General features: G+C 41.4%; 2 protein-coding genes across 19 annotated transcripts in view; one reads left to right on the top strand and one right to left on the bottom strand.

The window, feature by feature from the left end:
• Window positions 1-15,357, bottom strand: part of zranb3 (zinc finger, RAN-binding domain containing 3) — a 67,917-nt gene extending 52,560 nt beyond the window's left edge. For 4 of the 6 annotated variants that reach the window (XM_057027248.1, XM_057027250.1, XM_057027252.1 and 1 more), the window contains exons 1-7: window positions 14,356-14,602; window positions 13,689-13,848; window positions 7,631-7,649; window positions 7,183-7,361; window positions 4,407-4,638; window positions 1,839-1,924; window positions 363-534 (exon numbers count right to left, since the gene is read on the bottom strand). In XM_057027248.1, coding sequence (XP_056883228.1) covers window positions 363-534; window positions 1,839-1,924; window positions 4,407-4,638; window positions 7,183-7,361; window positions 7,631-7,649; window positions 13,689-13,831 — 831 coding nt within the window. In that variant the 5' untranslated portion in view covers window positions 13,832-13,848; window positions 14,356-14,602. Of the gene's footprint in view, window positions 1-362; window positions 535-1,838; window positions 1,925-4,406; window positions 4,639-7,182; window positions 7,362-7,630; window positions 7,650-13,688; window positions 13,849-14,355; window positions 14,603-14,698; window positions 15,018-15,099 lie in introns of those variants that run through there. The other 2 variants (XM_057027249.1, XM_057027251.1) reach the window with 2 other exon arrangements.
• The window catches only part of LOC130522666 (R3H domain-containing protein 1-like), a 34,064-nt gene continuing 29,106 nt past the window's right edge, over window positions 14,293-19,250 (top strand). For 11 of the 13 annotated variants that reach the window (XR_008949670.1, XR_008949671.1, XM_057027266.1 and 8 more), the window contains exon 1: window positions 17,836-17,988. The gene's annotated coding sequence lies outside the window, so the exon portion shown is untranslated. Of the gene's footprint in view, window positions 14,492-14,589; window positions 14,804-17,835; window positions 17,989-19,250 lie in introns of those variants that run through there. The other 2 variants (XM_057027256.1, XM_057027255.1) reach the window with 2 other exon arrangements.

Here is a 19,250-nt window from a genome sequence, read left to right as displayed (position 1 = left end):
AAGCACAAAGCAATCTGTTTTATACTACTAATAACCCTTTAATTATAATGATTATATGTCATATTCCATTCATAAGAATATTTATCAATATGAGTGGGTAAACCAGTAACAGATTTGTTCCCAAAAAATGGTGCCATTTTTAAAAAGAGATGTTCACTCTCAAATAAAAAATGGCTGTATTTGTGTACATAAAAGTCACTGAAGGCCCCTGGTGAGATACAAGGTTCCTGAAGGTATCTCATTTCATATGGAAAGATGTTATCTACCACTGTAACTCACTTCGCAGAGTCAAGTCAAGGTGTTGTATCCAGAATGGGTGTAAAACTTGGAACTGGGTCTAAACTAAACGCAGCTTCACTTACCTTTGCAGCCTCTTTGGGCAGGTCAAAGGGGATCCGCTGACGGATCTTTGGTGGCAACTGAGTGAGCACCTCAGCCTTTAGACGACGTATCATGATCTGGCTAAGCCGCTGGTGCAACTCGTCCAGATTGGATGCTCCACGACAGTCCCACTGTCTCCGAGGCCCAAAGAACCTGTGTGAGTAAATTAGGAGGGAAGCAGTAGCTACGAATGCATTCACGACACTTTTCCAACCAAGAGAAGCTCACTAAGAATACATGCCTATTTATGGAGATGCCTTGAAGAAATAGTTATCCACATTTAAACAATCCCACCTGGGAGCTGCCCGGTTCTTACACAGCCTTCCATCGCTCACCGCTGAGCAGCTCTCCTGGAGCATCGAGGGAATCAGTTCTTTGCTTGAGGGCACTTTGCAAAAGCAGGAAACTATTCTGTCTAATGACCACAGGAGCAGTTTTACCTCAAAACCGCCTGCAACTTTTACAAGTCTTTAGCCAAATGGATTTTTAGAATAGAACTGGCCCTCCACACTGAGGCTGGTTAGCAGCCATCTTGGCTGTAAAGGCTGGCAACGAGCAACTGCCAAAATTTTCAGTTTCACACTATTTAAACTTGTCATTGAGTTGTGGGGAAGGAAACTCAGTCCTTCCCAAAAAGACCGGTGTGACGATTTGAAGTGTCAAAATACCAGCTGTGACGTTGTTTTTCAATCTCCGGGGCTGCAGCTTCCTCACAATCACTTCCCTATGGATGGGAAGACACCACCACATGCCCCTCTGAGCGTTTGATCTCCATTGTGAATGTATGTCTGGAGCCCAGGACACAATTCCCTCGCCACGGCCCACATTCCATACACAGCGTTATCATTAATGGTGCTGAACCCATCCCTGACCAAGCCGTTGGCTTTAATGGACAGCCAAAACAATGCATTTGATGTTTCTGCTCAGGCATGTTACTGATCACCACTGGCAACGGGCAGCCTGTTGGCATTTAATGCTTGGCTACGGTTGTGGTCTGGCTCCGACAACAAAAACTCAACTCAGCAGAGGTGCCACTCAGGTACCGACCACAATATCCCAGCAGACTCTTGAAAGAGCACAAATTAAATGGCAGGCAAGCGCTATTGAAACTCTGCTTACTCCATTGTGGTAGCAAATGAGAGAATGCGTTAAAAATGAATGAACAGACGTAGACGCTCGGTAAATGCTATAGATTGATATTTTACAGAAGCAAGACGAGTTGCTGTTGCAGAGAGTTAAACAAATAAATCGATAGATTATTTAATAGTTATTTTAGCCCAGAATAAAAATAATCACAAAATGCTTTTTATGAAACTATTTTGATGATCCTGGTAATGGATTTGTCTCCCTATCATCTTGAAATTGTTGCAAAAATATGCTAAATATTTACTTATATGTTAATATTAAAATACAAAGAAAAGATATGTTTGTACAAGTATATTGCATGGCAGACCCACTTGTAATGAGCGTTGCAGTATTTCTTGGCATAGTCAGACCAGGTTCCAAACTTTTTTGGGTACAGGGCATCAATCTGCATGAAAAGCTGTAAAACAGAGGGAAGAGATGAAGGTAATAAGAGCATATCAGAATAAGGTATACTCCAAAAGGTGTGTTCCTGTCTATGACAAGTCCATGTTTGTCTCTCCATCTGCTAAGGTAAACAGCCACCAGCCTGAGCTGCCATACATCTTCCCAATTAGTTTTCTATTTGATCAATATTGACATCCATTTTCTCTTTTTACCTTTATCCCCCCCCCAAAAAAATCTTTTTTGAATAACATCCTGCCCATTTAGCTCAATAATGTGTAACAAAGTATTACATCTTTATTATTGCTTAGTAGTCCTGATTTTCTAGCAACCTTGTTTTTGAAAGCTTCAGGCAATAAATCAAAGGCAGAAAGGCTCTACCTGTGCTTATGATTAGTCTACCGTGGGCTTCTTGTCTGGAATACATTCAAGGTCCCGTTGTCCTTCACCTAGTTTACAAGGACGGTGTTGGGAAACTGAGGTAATTTGTGTCAGTACCAGTTAAGCAGGAAAAAGTGCTCAGATGAACCACTAAAAACCTTTAAACAATCACAATTCAATAGTAATAAGCCCTGCATCTCCAAATTCAAATTTTATAATCGGTATTATGTTGACATCCTGACAATGGCCCATTTTAAATCTAAGTTCAGTGATTGTGTCTGTGAGCAAATGCTGCAATGCACCTTTGCCAAATGTCAGCATTTGCTGCAATTTTGGAGGTACTGCCAGGTAATCATCGGCAAGACAATCTGAATAAGCAGTTGCCGAGAAAATGCTATTTTGAATTCAGCACTTGTTCAACAGGAGCTTTGCATTTTTTTCCCCCTCTTCACTGTTGGTATAATGGGTGGGTGGAAGAAGGGCACATCATGAACGGTGCAGCACGCCCTGAGCTGTGTGCTGACTCGATGTCAGAGCCACAGTGAATAATAAAGGCAGCAAGGAGACTGGCACAAACGCAGGGACAGGGCCTATCAGGTTTATGCTGTGGATGATAAAATGCTATATTCAGTTTCAGATTCTTGTGACAGGGATAGAGCGAGATGGAGGAAGATACCTGAACACTAACCTCAATGCTGCAGGCAAGTGGTGACAGAGACAGAGATGGCATGGATCACAGAGAGAGACACACACTTTCTCTGATTTGTTACAATTTCAAACTTCATTTGTCTTTGGAATTAATTAGCTACCACCGAGTTATTGTTATTTGGCCCTGGTTATAATACTAATAATATGTTTTTCCTTACATTTACACAGCAGTTGCGTATTGGTGTGGCTAAAACACACAGTCAAAAGAAAAGTCCAGGGTAACTACGGTGTGGACAATAGAATGTTTCTGTTGTTTTGTTATTTATTGGGTTTGGGGTGCTGTGGTAGAGGACAGAAAGTTGGTTCAGTGTTACACACATCTGTGCTACCAAACAGGACTATGGATCTTTTGTTAATGCAGTCTGGCAGAAGAAGATTAGAGGGTGTTTTAGCCTCAACAAGAATAGTCATGATTATTTACATGTGTTACTTCTACTCTATTGGTTTGTTTTTTCTTGTTTCTGACTCATTTTGTTCTAAGAATTCACTTGTTATTAACTGTATATCACAAAGCAAATTCTACATAGATCCAAGATGCATTTCTTTTCATTTCTGCATTTATTTTAAAAACTGCAACAGCTGATTAATTATAGGAATTTTAAATACACCGACTTAGAATAAATAAAAAAAATGGCTTAGTCTAGAAAAAAAAGAGTGGAACAAAAATATTGGCTGTGATGCTGTAGTGACACTGGATGACAAAACCTCAGAAACCCCCCACAAAAGCTCAGCATTTCATCACCATTTTATCCATTACAGAATAGAGTGGGCAAACATTAGCTGCCATTTATGCTCTATTGTGTCTTTACTCTGAGACTGAAAAGAGGTTTCTTTCTTCTGCTTCTTCTTCTGTGGCTGCAATGATGGAATATGGCTGGATTATCCTGCTGCAATATACTGCATATAAAAATGATATAATAAATCATTACAGAGAGGGGAATGGCTCCACCACTCTCCAAACACTGTTGTCCTGTGAACAGTGCTTCTTATTGTCTCTAAATTCAATAGTTCCCTTCCTGTGTGCTTCTTTTTATTACTTGTCTCATTTATTGCAGCGCAGTGTCTGTTCATATCAGCCTTTGTAAATGAAGTTCCTGCAACAAAGGTTATTGAAATAAGTCCATACGATCCTAGAGGATAAGTGATGCCGAAGAGAGTTAATTGTCTTTTTGAATGTTGGATGAGTGTGGCCAGCTCTGGAGCATGTTACCATGGTGATCTACCTACAGTTGCACAGTCAAACACCTCTATAAGAAGTCAAGGCTCGAAGTAAGCTTCATTGCCTTAAACACTTTCTTGATGAATGCATCTTTAGAATGCTCATGGAGACTTTTTCAAGCACCTAGACGCGTTTATGGCGAGCTGATAAGAATCACGTCACGTGAATTAAGAAAACCGTAGCAGATTACCTCTTCGGGTCGACCTAGGGCTGGGGTCCCGGTGAGCAGGACGGCCCGCTTGGCACTGTGAATTAGGGGCACCAGAATCTTTGTCCGTGCAGCGTTCCTGGATTTTAGATAGTGCGACTCATCCACCACTACCACGGCAAAGTGCTGCCTGTTCAGCGCCTCTATCAGGGCCCTGGCATCAGTGGTGAGCAGGCCGTAACCCAACACCGTCACCTTACTGCTGCCAATACCCCTGGAAAATGACACATTTAAAGCAAATGTAAAGGCCAAAATAATAAGGATGATAAATGTTTTACTGAGTGTAACGTTACTGAGTTTTAAAGGCAAGCAGGCAGACAAGCAAACAGTAACCCATCACACTAACATTGTAGCTGATGGGCAGCTGAGAATGAAGGAAGGGGAGCCAAGCAGAGTGATGTGGAACAAAAAACCAACGCACTGGCCCAAACAAAGAGGGAGGCCTTCATGAGCACATGTAAATTTTGCACACTCCAGGAAGGAGGTTCTAGTTTCCCTGAAGCACTATGACCTTAAAGCACATTTCACCATTAAATATGTTCAAGTTAGCACTTAAAGTTCTGGAGCAAATCCTGTCAAATGAATACATTTTGATTTGGTACACAGATCGTTTATACAGATTAATGTCAGAATTAATACAGAGAGTGGACTTTATTTCACAGTTGTGGTGAATCTAATCCAAGCCACAGCTACCCGTTTAAAACGTTTAAGTCGGGCAGTTAACTCCATGTTCTTTAAAAAGCTTTAGCATTTATTGGTTCAACAGTCTGATGCCCAATGTAAATGTAAATGCCTGACATGGTTTTCTTAACACACAAACATGTGTCATGGCTTTCATTTATTTATCATCACTTCACTTAAACAGTCCTTTTCTTGGTCATTCTAGGTGACATCACAAAACCCATAGATAAACAAACAGTGTATACATGTGGATAACAGTAATTTCCAAAATAAATAATATAAAAAGATTGCAGCATCTGCCATCCTCTAATTTGTCACCCCCAGCACACATGCTTCTAAGCTAAAATAAACCCGAGGTGCCATTCATGTTCTACAAAAGAACAAGCAAGTCAAAACACCAAAAGGAGGTGCTGCATAATTTTTCTTCTTTCCTCTGCGTTCAGTCATTAACACATCCAGTTCAAGGACACATTTCCTCCCCAGAAGGCTTTCACAACCTCTCTTCACCTCAACTGTGATGTGAGGTTGAGAGCACCCCCCCCCACCCCCCTCCGCTTCCAAGTCACAGATACAGAAAGTCAGCTCCATTCGGGACTACAAAGTGCAACAAAACTAGGCAAAAGTTGAAATGCGAATCAAAGTAACTGATTTCATTAGCTTACATATAAATTAATATACCTGGAAAACTGTTTCTCAACAGCTTCAGCTGTTGTTTGACACTGTAGATGCAGACACGGCATGATTTGTCTGTCACGCTGATTAAATTGTCACTCAGAACACTGATTTAATTTCATTTTCAAACTGTCTGACCAAGCAGCTTCACTTTTAGATAAAGTATGTGGTGAATAAGGAGGCCATAAGACAAGAGACACTATCGCACACCTCAGCATCTTATTAAATTTATTATCATCGTTGGCACGAAGATGGGGATAATCTATAAGATAGGATGGTCACCTGTTTCTGTACGGAACTAAAGTCTGAGCAAAATTCCAGAAATTAAAATGAATATGTGCATTATTTTGATATTTATTGAATTATAACATTAAAATTAGGATTAATAATTACAAAAAGAATGTTTGTCTTTGAAAAATATGCTGCATTTAGAACTTATTCTCCAGCAGGTCTGATTAGGAATTAAATGCGGTGACCTCAAAGAGAGAGCATGATAATCAAGCTATAGTAATCAAAAGTACAAAAACCACAGATTTCCTTCAAGGTTATAATTTTGGGCTGTAAAAAAAGGCTTTACTCATGGGGCTGAAAGGAAAAAAGGCTTTATCTGTTTGCCAGAATAAGCCTTTCACTGACAAACAGGTAATCAGCCACATAACGTGAAAAGCTTAAATGAAGTTTGCCGAGTCTACATCACGTTTATGTTCAAAACTATGCAAGGCATTAGACATTCACAGGCTGTTTCAAAAAGGAAGGAATCTATAACTGTTCTCAGTCAGTAGAAAATGTCATTAACTTATATTATTATCACTGCTATTACTATACCGTAATTGCAATTCTTTTTATAAACACTGTTCAGATAAACGGTTTTCTGTATTTTTAATTTGAAAACCAAAACAGTGAACTGTGGGGAACGGCACAGGTCATTTGACAGCCTGTGCAGTGACTGGACCAATTCACAGTCTTTTTTTTTAATATTGTTGAGGATAATTCATTAGTCAAGCATTTTATTCCAGAGCTTTGGCTTTACCAAATGACATTTTAGCACGCCCCACTCTCTACTGTGTTATGCCTGATCCCACCCGTCAAAGAGCTTAAACTAACTGCACATTTACTGCTCTGCACCAAACGTAGCACTTAGCTTGTGAATTCTGGAGAATTTTGCAGCTAAAAACACATATATTGGAGGAATTGGAAGAACGTGGACAAAACTGATAGACAGAGAGAGAAGTGCATATGGTGGTCAGAAACATGACATGATTTTACATTAAATGTCATGTGCATTTAACAGATCTTTATTATGTTTTTACTTGGGTTATAGCGACGAGCACAGTGCAAATTACCTAAAGATGACGAATGGACATTGTCAGGTGTCTGTATTGGTGTGGATTGGGGGATGACCTACATGGTGTGACTCTTGTTCTCCACCAGGTTGATGTCTCCAGGCTGCAGCTCAGGGATCCACCTCTCCAGCTCCTCGATCCATGGATATTTCAGGGACGACGGTACCACCACTAGGAGGGGCCACTCCTTCCTGAAAGCAGATGCCACTGCAATGGCCTGCACCGTCTTCCCAAGACCCATCTGGACCAAGTAAATCAACATACAGTGAGGCAGGAGAAAAACAAGTCAATCGCCCACCAGCCCTGCAATAAATTGCATATGACAGCTGAGCTGATGTGAGGCCCATGTGTAATAAGGTCTCAGAATGATTCTTGTGTCAAAACAGATTAGACACATGGGAGTGCTGCGCAGGGCTGACAAATTAATTTGGAAGGCATGTAGCAAAGTCCCAAGATTTTATTTCGGGAGGGGGGGAATAGATTTCATGAGCCAGCGTTGCGTTTGCTTACCTCATCAGCAATCATACATCTGTAAAACAAAAGAAAACAGAGGAAACTTTATCAGATGAGTTTGAAGATGAGGAAATTGTATTGTGAAGCTTCAGATCAGGGGGGAAAAAAATGAGTTGCTATAAAAAGACTTAATACTTTGCATGAAAACACCTGCAGTGAGAGAGGAGTGCTCAAGGGCACCACCGTTTTCATCAAGGGTGCTTGTCCAAATATTTTGGCTCATCCAGCAACTGACATGTCACAACCTGATTTTTCAAACCTCTCCGGCCACCTTGAAGTCAGCTGCTCTTGGACATGTTACAAGTACATCACATCTGATTTAGCTCAGTGCTGACTTTTTTATACTTTGGAAAGTGTTGTATTATTGAACTGTTGTGTTTACTATTTCTCTGCCAGAGGCAGCTGAGGGAATGCTCTCAATATTTGTGTTTATTGATTATGAGTAAAACAAAATAGCATTTGCTTGTTAAGAGTCTACAGTTTAAAACCTCAAGCACAACAACAATATTACACTTTGAAGGACACATTGCTTATGGTCTCCATTTATGTTGCTCACATAAATGGCAAAAACAGGTTGTACTCTAAAATTTTTGACATTTAACATTATTTACATATTTATTTAAGTGTGATGGTTTATTGCTTTATTAAATGAAGTAAACCCATTATCTGCTGGATGTTGCTTTTTATCAGAATAAATTAAACATTCTTCGCAGAACATTAAAAAAGAGTGGCAGCAAATCCCTCATAAAATAAGACACACAGTTGAGCAGATCTTGATGAATAAATACGTGCTTAAATGTTCCTGATCAGAACTGATTTAAAGTTAGGGGTGTTTAAACTCAGATGTATTTGTCCCTAATTGATCTTGCAACTGATCAAAGCTCGACATTTGAGAACGCATTGTCGGCTCACAAAGCTCAAAACGGCTTCAAATCAGATGCTCTTCAACAGCTGCTCTAAAGAAAATGACATGAAATGCAGAGAAATTGCTTTGACAACACCGGGGAAGTATTTTTGCAGCATTACTCCAGCCTGGAATGATATCGTTGCTGGAGAGCAGCGTTCTCTTGTGTATGCCCTTGGCTTCTTTTTGCTGCCGAGGAGCAAAAATTGATCGGTTAATCAATGGTTCATGTTTATATCCAGAATATGACCATCAGCTGAGCAAGCTTACCTTTAGAACATTTGGGAAAATAAATCAAATTACAAATTCATCTAGATTTAGAAGTGCAGTCATAGTATACTTTTGATGCCTGGAAAAAAAAAGACACAATTATAAATTTTTGGGGGGGCACTGGTAGCCCAGCCTGTAGGGGACTGGGCTGAGAAGAGGAGGGTTCTTTGTTGCAAACAAAACTTGGAACTGTTGAGGCACCCCTGAGCAAGGTACCGAACCCCAAAACTCTCACACAGGGCCCTGCAATGATGCTGGCAAGTCTCTCCGGGGTGTACACAGCCTTTGCCCATATGAAACTGGGATAGGCTCTGGCACCCTCACTGTGACCCCAAAAGGGATAAAGTCCTCATGAAAAAACTGTTTAGATCCATCTCTGTAAATCCTGATAATTCTTCTCCACCTCATAGCTTTCACTGAACCGAACCTTTAACTTGAACAGACTACTTGATTGCCTGTCTGCCGGACTTTTAAATGTTTAACTAAGCATTTAAAAGCCAGCTAATTCCATCTTGTCCCTATGCATATGTAACTTTGTTGCGTTTAACTACATCACACGTATATAAAAGGAACAATGTGAGGATGACACATTGTGCAGATGATAATATGCCCACAGAAGGAGCAGATGGATGAACCGCTGTTTCACTTCGCCCACTGGGTTTGAGCCTATTGTCATGACCTTGCTTATTCATAAATGCTTCCAACATCATGTCAGAACAAACTGTGTAGCGGAGCAGCTCTGAATACCTCAGACCCAGTCTCTCATTATTCTTTCTCCTCCTCCACTTCCTCCCTCCACTCTTCTCCGCCCCATTTCTCTCTTTCAGCTGAGGAACATGATTAATGTGCACTGGTGGTTTTTCTAATTACTAGCACACCGGCCCAGTCAGCGCACAGCATGAGCGCGTGCACACACACGTATGCGTGTGCAAATAAACACACAAAAGAAATGCAAGAAAGCAAAAATATAGGATGTAAGTGTGCATGTACACATACTCTATAGAGCATGTGCATATGCATACACCCACCCACATGCCTCCACACTCGCTCACTGGGGAGGCACAGCGGATGGGGCAGGTGCTTGCCATTTCTCCACACATTAATCATCCTCCTTTAAATAACCTGAGTGTCGTCTTGACGGTTTGAGACTGTAAGGATGCTGCAGAGCCGTTGCCTGACAACGACGCGGCCCCTGTTGCCCTGCACTTTCCAATGTTATCTCTGAAACCCACAAGCCGCAAAGTGTCAGGAAATGGGCTCCCATGCCTCTCCAAGCAAAGGGACGATGATTTGATGGGTTCGACCTCTGTGCAACGATGTGCCACGTGACCCTGTGTCTAACCTCAATCATCCAGCCACATTTAAGATTCTCCACCGAGAACTGGACCTACAGCACATGGTGGTCCACTGAGAAACTGGTCAGGGTCTGCGCTGCACAAAACACTGCCTCAAAGGGGGCTAGCGGAGAGTATACTACCGGACAGTTATGCATTTGAGTAGCTTTTAGTGTGTCTCATTATTGCTTTCACATATTTCAGACTATGGAAAAGAAAAACCATTCAGTAATTTTTACTGTAAAGAGACTCATTTATTCATTTAATAGCTTGTGTGCTTGACTCAGCAGAATATTTATATAGTAAATTTATGATTGTACTATCAAATTAGTGGCCTTTCAATGGATGTTGTGTTTTAGCACCATTATTTAAATATGGCATACATATGTCAAATACAAATAATGCTGCTACATAATGGTAACCAGAATTTCACAGGAATACACCGCTTTAACTAGTACAGGCTTTCCTGAATGTGTGTTACTCTACTACTATCCAATCTACCACTATCTGCGTGTTTTACTCAAAGGCAAAGAAGACAAACAATCATCATGCAACACTGATGAGCAGCTGTCTGAAGCAGTTTCAAAAGCTTGGGGGAAAATGGGAATTTGGTATCTTAATAAACAATCATTGCGATTTCTTTCCAAAATATTAGCACATGTCGGGAGTTTGAGTGACAGAGACAGCAAAAATAAGCCTTACAGCTGCACTGACAGCTTTCATTCCAATAAGTTACTGAATTGATTTTCAAGCTTAATTAAAGTGGCACTGTAGAGACTTTGTTCACTGATAAAGGTCAGTGTGGTTCTAAAAACAGACTAGAATCAGTCACCATTCAGTCAGCCTGAAGTTTAAAACAACACACATTTGAAAAAAGGAGAGAATGGAAAAAGTTTGTTCTTCTTAGGTATCATACATTTTATGCCAGCTCCTTTGAATTTTCAAATAGGGCAGTGATAAATCCTGCTTCCTTTGCACTTCTTGATTCCCCCCCGAAAGCTTTATAAATTATGGGGTTGCTTGCAATATGTCTGAAAAATCCAGGGTTCAAATTGAAAGATACATTTTATTTGGTGTTGATACAGCTTTTCAATGGAGGAGTGAGTCTTGGATACTGATTAGAATAATCAGTAAACTATTCATTTAGTACCATGCATATTATTTAAAATAGGATTTATTTACAATGTTTTCTCTTTATTATATGAATTAAATATTACTTGTAATAATAAAGCTGCTTACTTTTCAGTCACTGTTTAATTGAATCATGCTCAAATGATCAATGTAGATCAATGATTTTATATTGTGCAGTATCTTTACTTAATACATATTGTAAAACCCATTTCTAATGTGTAATAAATGTATCAAAAATGTGTGTACACAGAACACTGACTCAGTAGTTAAATCATCCCAGCAAGAGGCAACATAGTCTGCTTATTGATCTCTTTTGGCATCATCAGAGCAAGTCTTATTCAATATAAGCACGGACAGTCACTCGCAGTAATACTTTGGACAAATCGAGGAGTGCAGGCATACATTACATCACATGGCCAGTTTCAAAACACTGTAACCCCATAATGGAAAAAAAACGGGGGGTTTAATGGCTATAAATTTATTGCAAATTGAGGGTTTTGGCCAGTATTTGTATAAGATCCCCCAGCTCTCTGTATACATGTAATGGTCCCTGGCAAAATCTGAGTTTTAGTGTTGTTTAACACAGCATATGGAACTTCACAGACAATACAATCAACTACATCTCATGGGTTTTTATTGCCGTCCCGTAACACAACTTCACCACATTGTCTACCTACAAAAAAGAGAAATTCACCCTTCCTCCTACACACACCAATTCAACAGGCTCTATATGTATTTGAATTGCAACATTTGATGGTTCGCTACCCTTGATGATCTGGATATGAAAAGACACAATGACGAAGAGATTTAAAGGAAAAATCCTCCCACACATCCTCCCACACTGCGAGATATTCCACATCAAACCTATGATGCTGTGTCTATTTCAAGAGCAGTTTATAATGAAGCAAAGATATTTATTTTGAGTTTTTTTCCTGTCGTCCATCCTTGTCTTGTTTCAGTGGAGACATTTCCAATTCATTTTTACTATCATCCATTTTGTTCTGCAATGAGCCTCTCAATAGAACTGAAATAAAGAGTATATTGAAAGATACTGGATAAACAAATACAGAATACCTGTGTGCCTTAAAAATAAATAGAAAAGGGAGAAAAAATTGAACAAAATCAGAAGAACTTAGAGAAAGCAGCAATGCTAGACAAGGCTATCCAAGAGTCAGATTTCTTGAGGGGCCAGTCCATTACAAAGCAAAGCTTTTTTTTTTTTTATCCCCATGACCATCCTCTTGGATTTTTCATAATTTTGAAACATGTCAACAGGATGATTATGTGGTAATACAACTGCTACTACAAACAGGTATGTCCCATTTTAAATTTTAAAAAAAACATAACATTGATGAATCCATTACTATACTTATGCTGCAACATGAGCTCGGAGAGTCAGCGTCCAGCTGCCATTGTATTTATCCTATTTAGTTTGATATTCCAGTTTAAAAACAACTTCTATGTGTTTCCAAAGAGAAACACTGCACCGTGCTGCTCTTAGTGTCACAGTGATACCAACTGATTGAGGTAATTGTCCACACAGTGCAGCAAGAGCCAATTGATTTATAACCCACCCATTCAACAAAGCAACTCCTCCCAATGTTTCTGAATCAATGTGGATGCTCTGCATCAACAGCAGAGCTGCTGAGATTGGCTCCCCTCTGCTGACCTTCCAAAGAACCAAGTGTACATCGACTGTTCGCGTAAAAGGAAATGGCCCAGCTCGTTCCTGCAGTTAATGCTCAACATGGCTTAACAACTGCAAACTCGGGGGCAATGTCAAAGGCTGTCAGTGAACTACTAATTGTTTTTAAGGAATCCAGACAGTGTGACCTATAGAATTTACAATGTACTTACAGCATATCCTGACTATTAATCATTAGAATTTCTTGTAGATAAGAACCTGAGGGATTGCACTGCACACCTAAGAGCTCCTCGGACACAATATTACATTATTTACACACAGATACAAATCCAGAAATTCTGGCAAGAGGAGAGACAACATTAAAATCTTAATGGCATCACAAATTGTTAGAAAAATCGAGGAAAATATCCATCTTTAGAGCTTCTACCCTTTGTTGTTCTAGCTACTGGTGTTGAACAATGTATGAAGCTCGGGCAAAGCATCAAGAGCGTTGACAACACATCTAAGTTTACAGCATCTAAAGAGAACTCTTGAATAAATCAATATTTACACAGTGAATATGTGACTAGAGGGTTGCTACAGTTACCAAGAAAGGGACCAGACAATATTCACTAATCTCTTCTTCTGCATTTTTAATATGGTTTTCTGTGCTGCCTTTGATGCCGATGTGCAACAAAAACGCTGCCCTTTGTGTTTGATGGAATAGCTGGTTTTTGAACACAGAGAACAAAGAAAAAGCTGTGATGTAACTGAGAGGCTATTGGTACTTACCTTCCATTCTTTGACAGAGCAAACTCCACTCCCTCCCTTTGGAAAGGCATAAGGCGCTGTAGAAGCTTGTGTGGAAGGCCTGACAGTTGCTGTGACCATCTTGGGTCAAAAGACTGATGATGACCATCTACATCCATTTCCATTCAGCTTATATTTTACTCTGAATGGAAAAAAATAAATAGAAAATACACACACACACACACACACAGATGAGACACAAGAGAGAGAGAGAGAGATGTGTGTGAAAATACGGAAACCCTTCAAGCATTACAGCTGTAATTTAAAGATTTTCATTTGTAGCTTCGCAGATAAGGAAATGAATATGGCACACGAGGGGCTGGTAAAACTGTCACCGGAAATCGTACTACAAAATAAAAGCACACCCGGATATGGATTTAAATGCTTTTATTTCTAGTAACTTTATGCTACATAAATAGAAATTAAATGTGACCTATCTTAAACAGTTGCATGCGCCGTCAGATGAGCAGTATAATTCGAAACTCAGAGCAGGACAGACTCCTGCAGTATAGCTGAGTCTTTTGTGGTGACGTATTTGATGGGATTCAGACAATGTGCGGTACCATGTGCGCATTTATTGTTTAAATCCGAAATAGAAGTCGAGAATAGACGACTCGAGCATGTTTACGTATGTGGATGGATCCCCTACCAAAAGAGATAGTGGAAGATCAGCGTTCGAGCAGCGTTCCGGGCAGCAGAGCGAACACAACCGCCCTAAAGTTTCGCAGCACTTTTAAGGTTCACTCGGTCTTCAATCCCGGCATCTGCGGCGCATTTTTCTCAAGGTAAAGAGAACAACTTTCTGCTCATGTCTGCCCGCAGTTTGCCTTGAATAGCAACCTATTGCGAACAACTTCTGAAAACGTTGGACGGAATGGGGGTAAAAACGACCAACTCGACAGCAGCGTGCTGTCATAACCAAAAAAGCATCCAGCAACGGCAAGACGTGACACATTTCCAGCGCCATACGCGAACGTAAGGAGCTGACGCACTTCCCAGTCGGCTGGTCTCCGCCGCTTCTCCGGCGGGCTGCAACTGACCCTAGTGACTCCGCCGTCGGTAGGGACCGCGATTGTTCACCGGTTGTAAACCCAGCGGTAAGACCACGTTAAAGATGTTCACCAGCTACCGCTCTGCGAGTGCAACGCTAGCCCGGTAGTTGTGAGAGTGTATCACGGGCTAGTTAGCAGCGAATGTCTCCCCTGCTAGTGCGTGACAGCGCGGGGCGCCGGTGTTTGGCCGATTTCAGCGTTAGCAATAAGCCACGGTGCCAGGTAATTATGGTTAGCCTAGCCCCGACACGATCCGGAGCCAACGCGTGTTGTCTACAGCTTTGTCCGGAGTGCACGCATGGCAAACAAGCAGTGTGCTAAATATTAGCAACGGTACTCACTGTCGCCATGCACGCCCGGAGCCGATCAGCAGTCGCCCTGAGATGGATCTTAATTCAATAACTTTCGGGCCTGGTTCGATTGGTTCTTTCCTCCCAATTTACGACAGCGAGCAGTTTTCAGCAACACTGTCAGAAAGCCGCTGCATTAAACCGATCGTTTAAATTGTGCCCATGATTGGTTCAGTACCCTTCCAGCCGAACTTTAGTTGCATGTATCAGAATTTATGGTCGCCGTCTGGAGATTTTGGGTTCCCTGATATTGACAAGATAATATGGCTCAATTTGACATGTTCTGAGGTGATATATAATCCAGGAGGAATGACCATCGTGATCTGACTGACTTTTTCCTCAAAACTGAACCTTATTTTCAGCCCTTTTTTGATGAGAACAGGATTGCATTCGCTTTACTTGTTAAAGAGGGGTGTTAAAAGAACGTTAGTGACAAATAAATAAATGAGTAATACACCGCACAAACAACCCGAGCCTCGGGATTCATTTATTAGGAAGGCAAAATGGTTGCATTTATTTATTAGGAAGGGAAAACGGTTGCATTTGTGAGAGATAAACATGATAAACGCCGCCGAGTCTGCTAAATAATGTCCGTCTGCAGCTGCAGCTTGCAAATATTGTGAATGTTAAATTAATGACTGATGCAAAACGACATTTTGGAACCCTCCTGTTTACTCCTAAGCATTGCACATTTTGTTTTCTGCTCTTATCACTCTTTTTTTCCTGTTGAGTTATGGTTTCGAGACAGCATGGTAATTATGAAACTGGGCTGTAAAATTCAAGTTGGATTCAATTTATGAATCCAACTAACAAACGGATGATAGAATCAGGCATCTCATTTAGTTTGTTTAAACACTGATGAGGCAATTCCGCTAATGATCAACTCTTGGACTTCAAATTCTTTAAGAGGTTATTATTCAGATCAGGTATGGTATGTAAGAACCTGGCAGATCAACGTTTGTTTCTGTTTTGTCGTAATAATGTGCACATCTTTACCAGGCCTAAAGTACCATATGCAGTCAAAAGGCAGCTAATATATCTGTGAGTAGCTGGAGATCGATGACATGTGTTACCTGTTGGCTCCTGGTTGTGCTGTTAAAAAAGCATTGCTCAAACATTCTCTTGTGACTGTCTCCACCTCTGCAGCTCAAAATAAACACCATTTTCTTGTGGAGGGGGGTCCCTCCGCTAAAACTGCCTCACCTGCGGCAGCTCAGGCATCTGAAGCTGCCGCTGCTGACCGCTCATTAGGCAGGTTAGGTCGCATTTGGAGCCGATGACATTATCAGATATTAAGGTTGTCGGGGCTGCTGTGCAGTCGCTCTCAAAGATGTGGCCCACTGACTAAATAATTCAGCACCTTCCAGGGGGAAAATTTCTCATTCTTGTAATATTTGGTCTGGGTCATTAAATAATTCATCTGCCTATCCGTAAATTGTTTGCTCAATTGGTGACCTTTTTCGTGGGATTAAGGAAGCACAATAATCAATTCTTCAGAGACCCCGCATCACGAATGGTGCAATTATGAGGCGGTATTGGATCGGATCGGTTGTCGCAGTCTGGTTGCTTAGTGACAGCAGGAACTTTTCTGCCCACTGTGTTTGCTGTTAACAGTCTTGAAAGGAGGAGGAAAAAAATCATATCATTATGGTCGTCTAGACTTGTACGCAGTTCCTGTTTGTGACATCCAGGGTCTTTGACAGCCTGTCACACAGGCGAGGAAAGATTTTAATGGCTCAATTATCGCTTACGTCTGCGTTGGCTTTTTATATTGATTGATCGAACTCTTTATTTTGAATATGAAAGACAAAAATCTTATAACTCAAGACCAAATCTTTTAACATCAGACATATTTGCATATCTGAAAAGAAGTAAGAAGAACAGGCTTAATCTTTTAATAAACATGAAAGTGACAACAACCCTGAGCCCGATTCGTTGTTGTTCTCTTTGAATGATAAAGCAACAGAGTTATGTGAAACAGCAGAGGTTGGGGTGATGATTGGCCCATGCAGCGGCGGCTGCCTGGTCTTTTATCTCCCATTTGCCTCAGAGAAAAGTTTGTTTTGCTTTATTAATGTGCGGCATTTCTGGTAGTGGCTGTGCTGCTCATGGCTGCAGCCTCATGTCTTGTGTGAGGTGCAGCATGCCAGCTTTGATGGGATGGTAGCCCAGTGAACAGCTTGCCCTCTCAGCGGCCATCGCCTCCCCATCGACTCTCCACCTGGTCTTTGAGCACCTAGCTGGCCGCAGACATGTCGAGCTCGTCCCCTCTCTGTTTGCTGCCTCTCCTTCTCTCCCGCGCTTGCTTTTTTCATGCCACTTGTGCTTCCACTCCACAGCTCTCTCATCTTCCTCTCCTTCCATCTATCCCATGTCCCTGACTGCCCTTTCCTCTTCCTGCTGCCCCCCGCCTCCATCCTAGAGCAGAGTAGCTAATGAAGAGCCCCATTTAGGCTGTGACTTTGGTTCAGTCGATGCTCGGTATAACGCCGGCCGGCCTCAGCTCTCGTGACTGGCTGTTGAGGTTCTGACATCACACGGGGGCCAGCTGTTGATTTGGCGCTGTCTCCAAGGCTGGCTGGCTTGATGGGTTGTGGCAGGTCCTCTTCCTCTCCCCCTTCCTCCTGCTCTCTCTCTCTCTCTCTTGCTCTCTCTCTCTTTTGTGACACCCACTCTTCCCTGGCTCTGTCCCTTTACGCTCCCTTCTCCTCTCGCATTCTCACTCAGTCAAGCGCGCGAGCAAGCAGGAGGCAGCTGGCGGCTGCTGAGGAGCGAGCTGGGAGGCAACTCCAGCCTCCTCTCCAGCAAATTGTGCCTCCTGTACCATGGAAACTAAGTGGTCAAGTAGCAGAAGGGATGGAGGGCAGAGCTGCCGGGCAGGTAGGTCCTGCAGTTAGAAACCTCTTGAGGCACAAATCTCACAGGTTTTCTCCTATTTCCTCTTCTTTCTTGTTTTACTTTTTCACATTTTCTCTTGTCTAGTTTCCAAACGCCTTTCTTTTTCTACCCCCCTGTTAAAGACCATGCAAGAAATTTTTTTTATCTTTGTGTAGCAGGTTTTCTGTGCACTGTTCTAAATTTAACTGTTAAAATGAGTGCGACACCAGATTTCAGCGTGCTGCTGACACTGCGTCGTTTGTTGAGCCGAGCCAGAGCATTCCAAATCTGCTCACTAGTTTGCCAATTCCTGCTTCTGCTTTTCATTATTGGGATAATTAACCAAGATCCGCCAGTAAGAGGCTTGGCTCTCCTTTGTTCTTTAGCCAAACTCATCCTCTGCCTCTGTGTCTCCCCTTGCTTGCTTTGCAGGTATTCTATGCAAATGGACTTTTAATGACTTTGGCAGAGTTTTATTTTTATTTTTTTCCAGTTATTCACAACTCATAATGTGCCACAGATGAAAACTGTTGGATATGTGCGTTGGTTTGCTGCATTTATTGCTTCTTCTTTATTTGCCAAGATTGAAATTTCCTTAAAGGCTTCCCATGGGAAGGGTAATGGATTACCTACAAGCTCTTCTGTGGATTTAATTTATTAATGCTGGCTGACTGCGCCTATGCTGTGTCGCGCCCGATCAGCACACCACCTTATGTGACCCGGAGGCAGAGCGGGCGGCGCAATTAAAGGCTTAGTTGTGACTATTTGTTTTTTTTGGTTTTTTTCCTGCTAATTCAGTCTGAGCTATTACAAGCAGGTCCTTAAATTGACAGCACCTCAGGTACCCTGAAATTGAGGCAAGCATGAAAGTGATATCATTTCTTAAGCTTTCTGGTCCAATTATATAGCTCCCCTGTCAGCGCTTTCTTCACATTGCAATTACCAGGAATGGCTAGAAAATGGGGGATTAGTTACTCAGTTTTGCAAAACACAGAAATCAATTTTACTCTTGCACCTTGAGTGCTAACTAGTATTAGTAGCCTAATTAACAGTTTATTTGATGTCTGATTATGTTAAACAGAGCGCATATCCTGCGCTACTCCTGAGGCCAATTCAGCCTCAACATTTTCATGGATTCTGATACATTTAATTGCACTGCAAATGTTTGGTTGTCCTTTCCACGGTTCCTGTGAGTAAAATTAAGCAGAATTAAGAAAAAGATCTAATTGTTATTGTACGCTTGGAAAAGGAAAATCAATGAGCAG

This window comes from Takifugu flavidus, chromosome 3, assembly GCF_003711565.1.
Source record: "Takifugu flavidus isolate HTHZ2018 chromosome 3, ASM371156v2, whole genome shotgun sequence".
NCBI classification, from domain to species: domain Eukaryota; kingdom Metazoa; phylum Chordata; class Actinopteri; order Tetraodontiformes; family Tetraodontidae; genus Takifugu; species Takifugu flavidus.
Note: the sequence above shows the minus strand (reverse complement) of the source record. Positions and strands in the feature narration are given on the sequence as shown.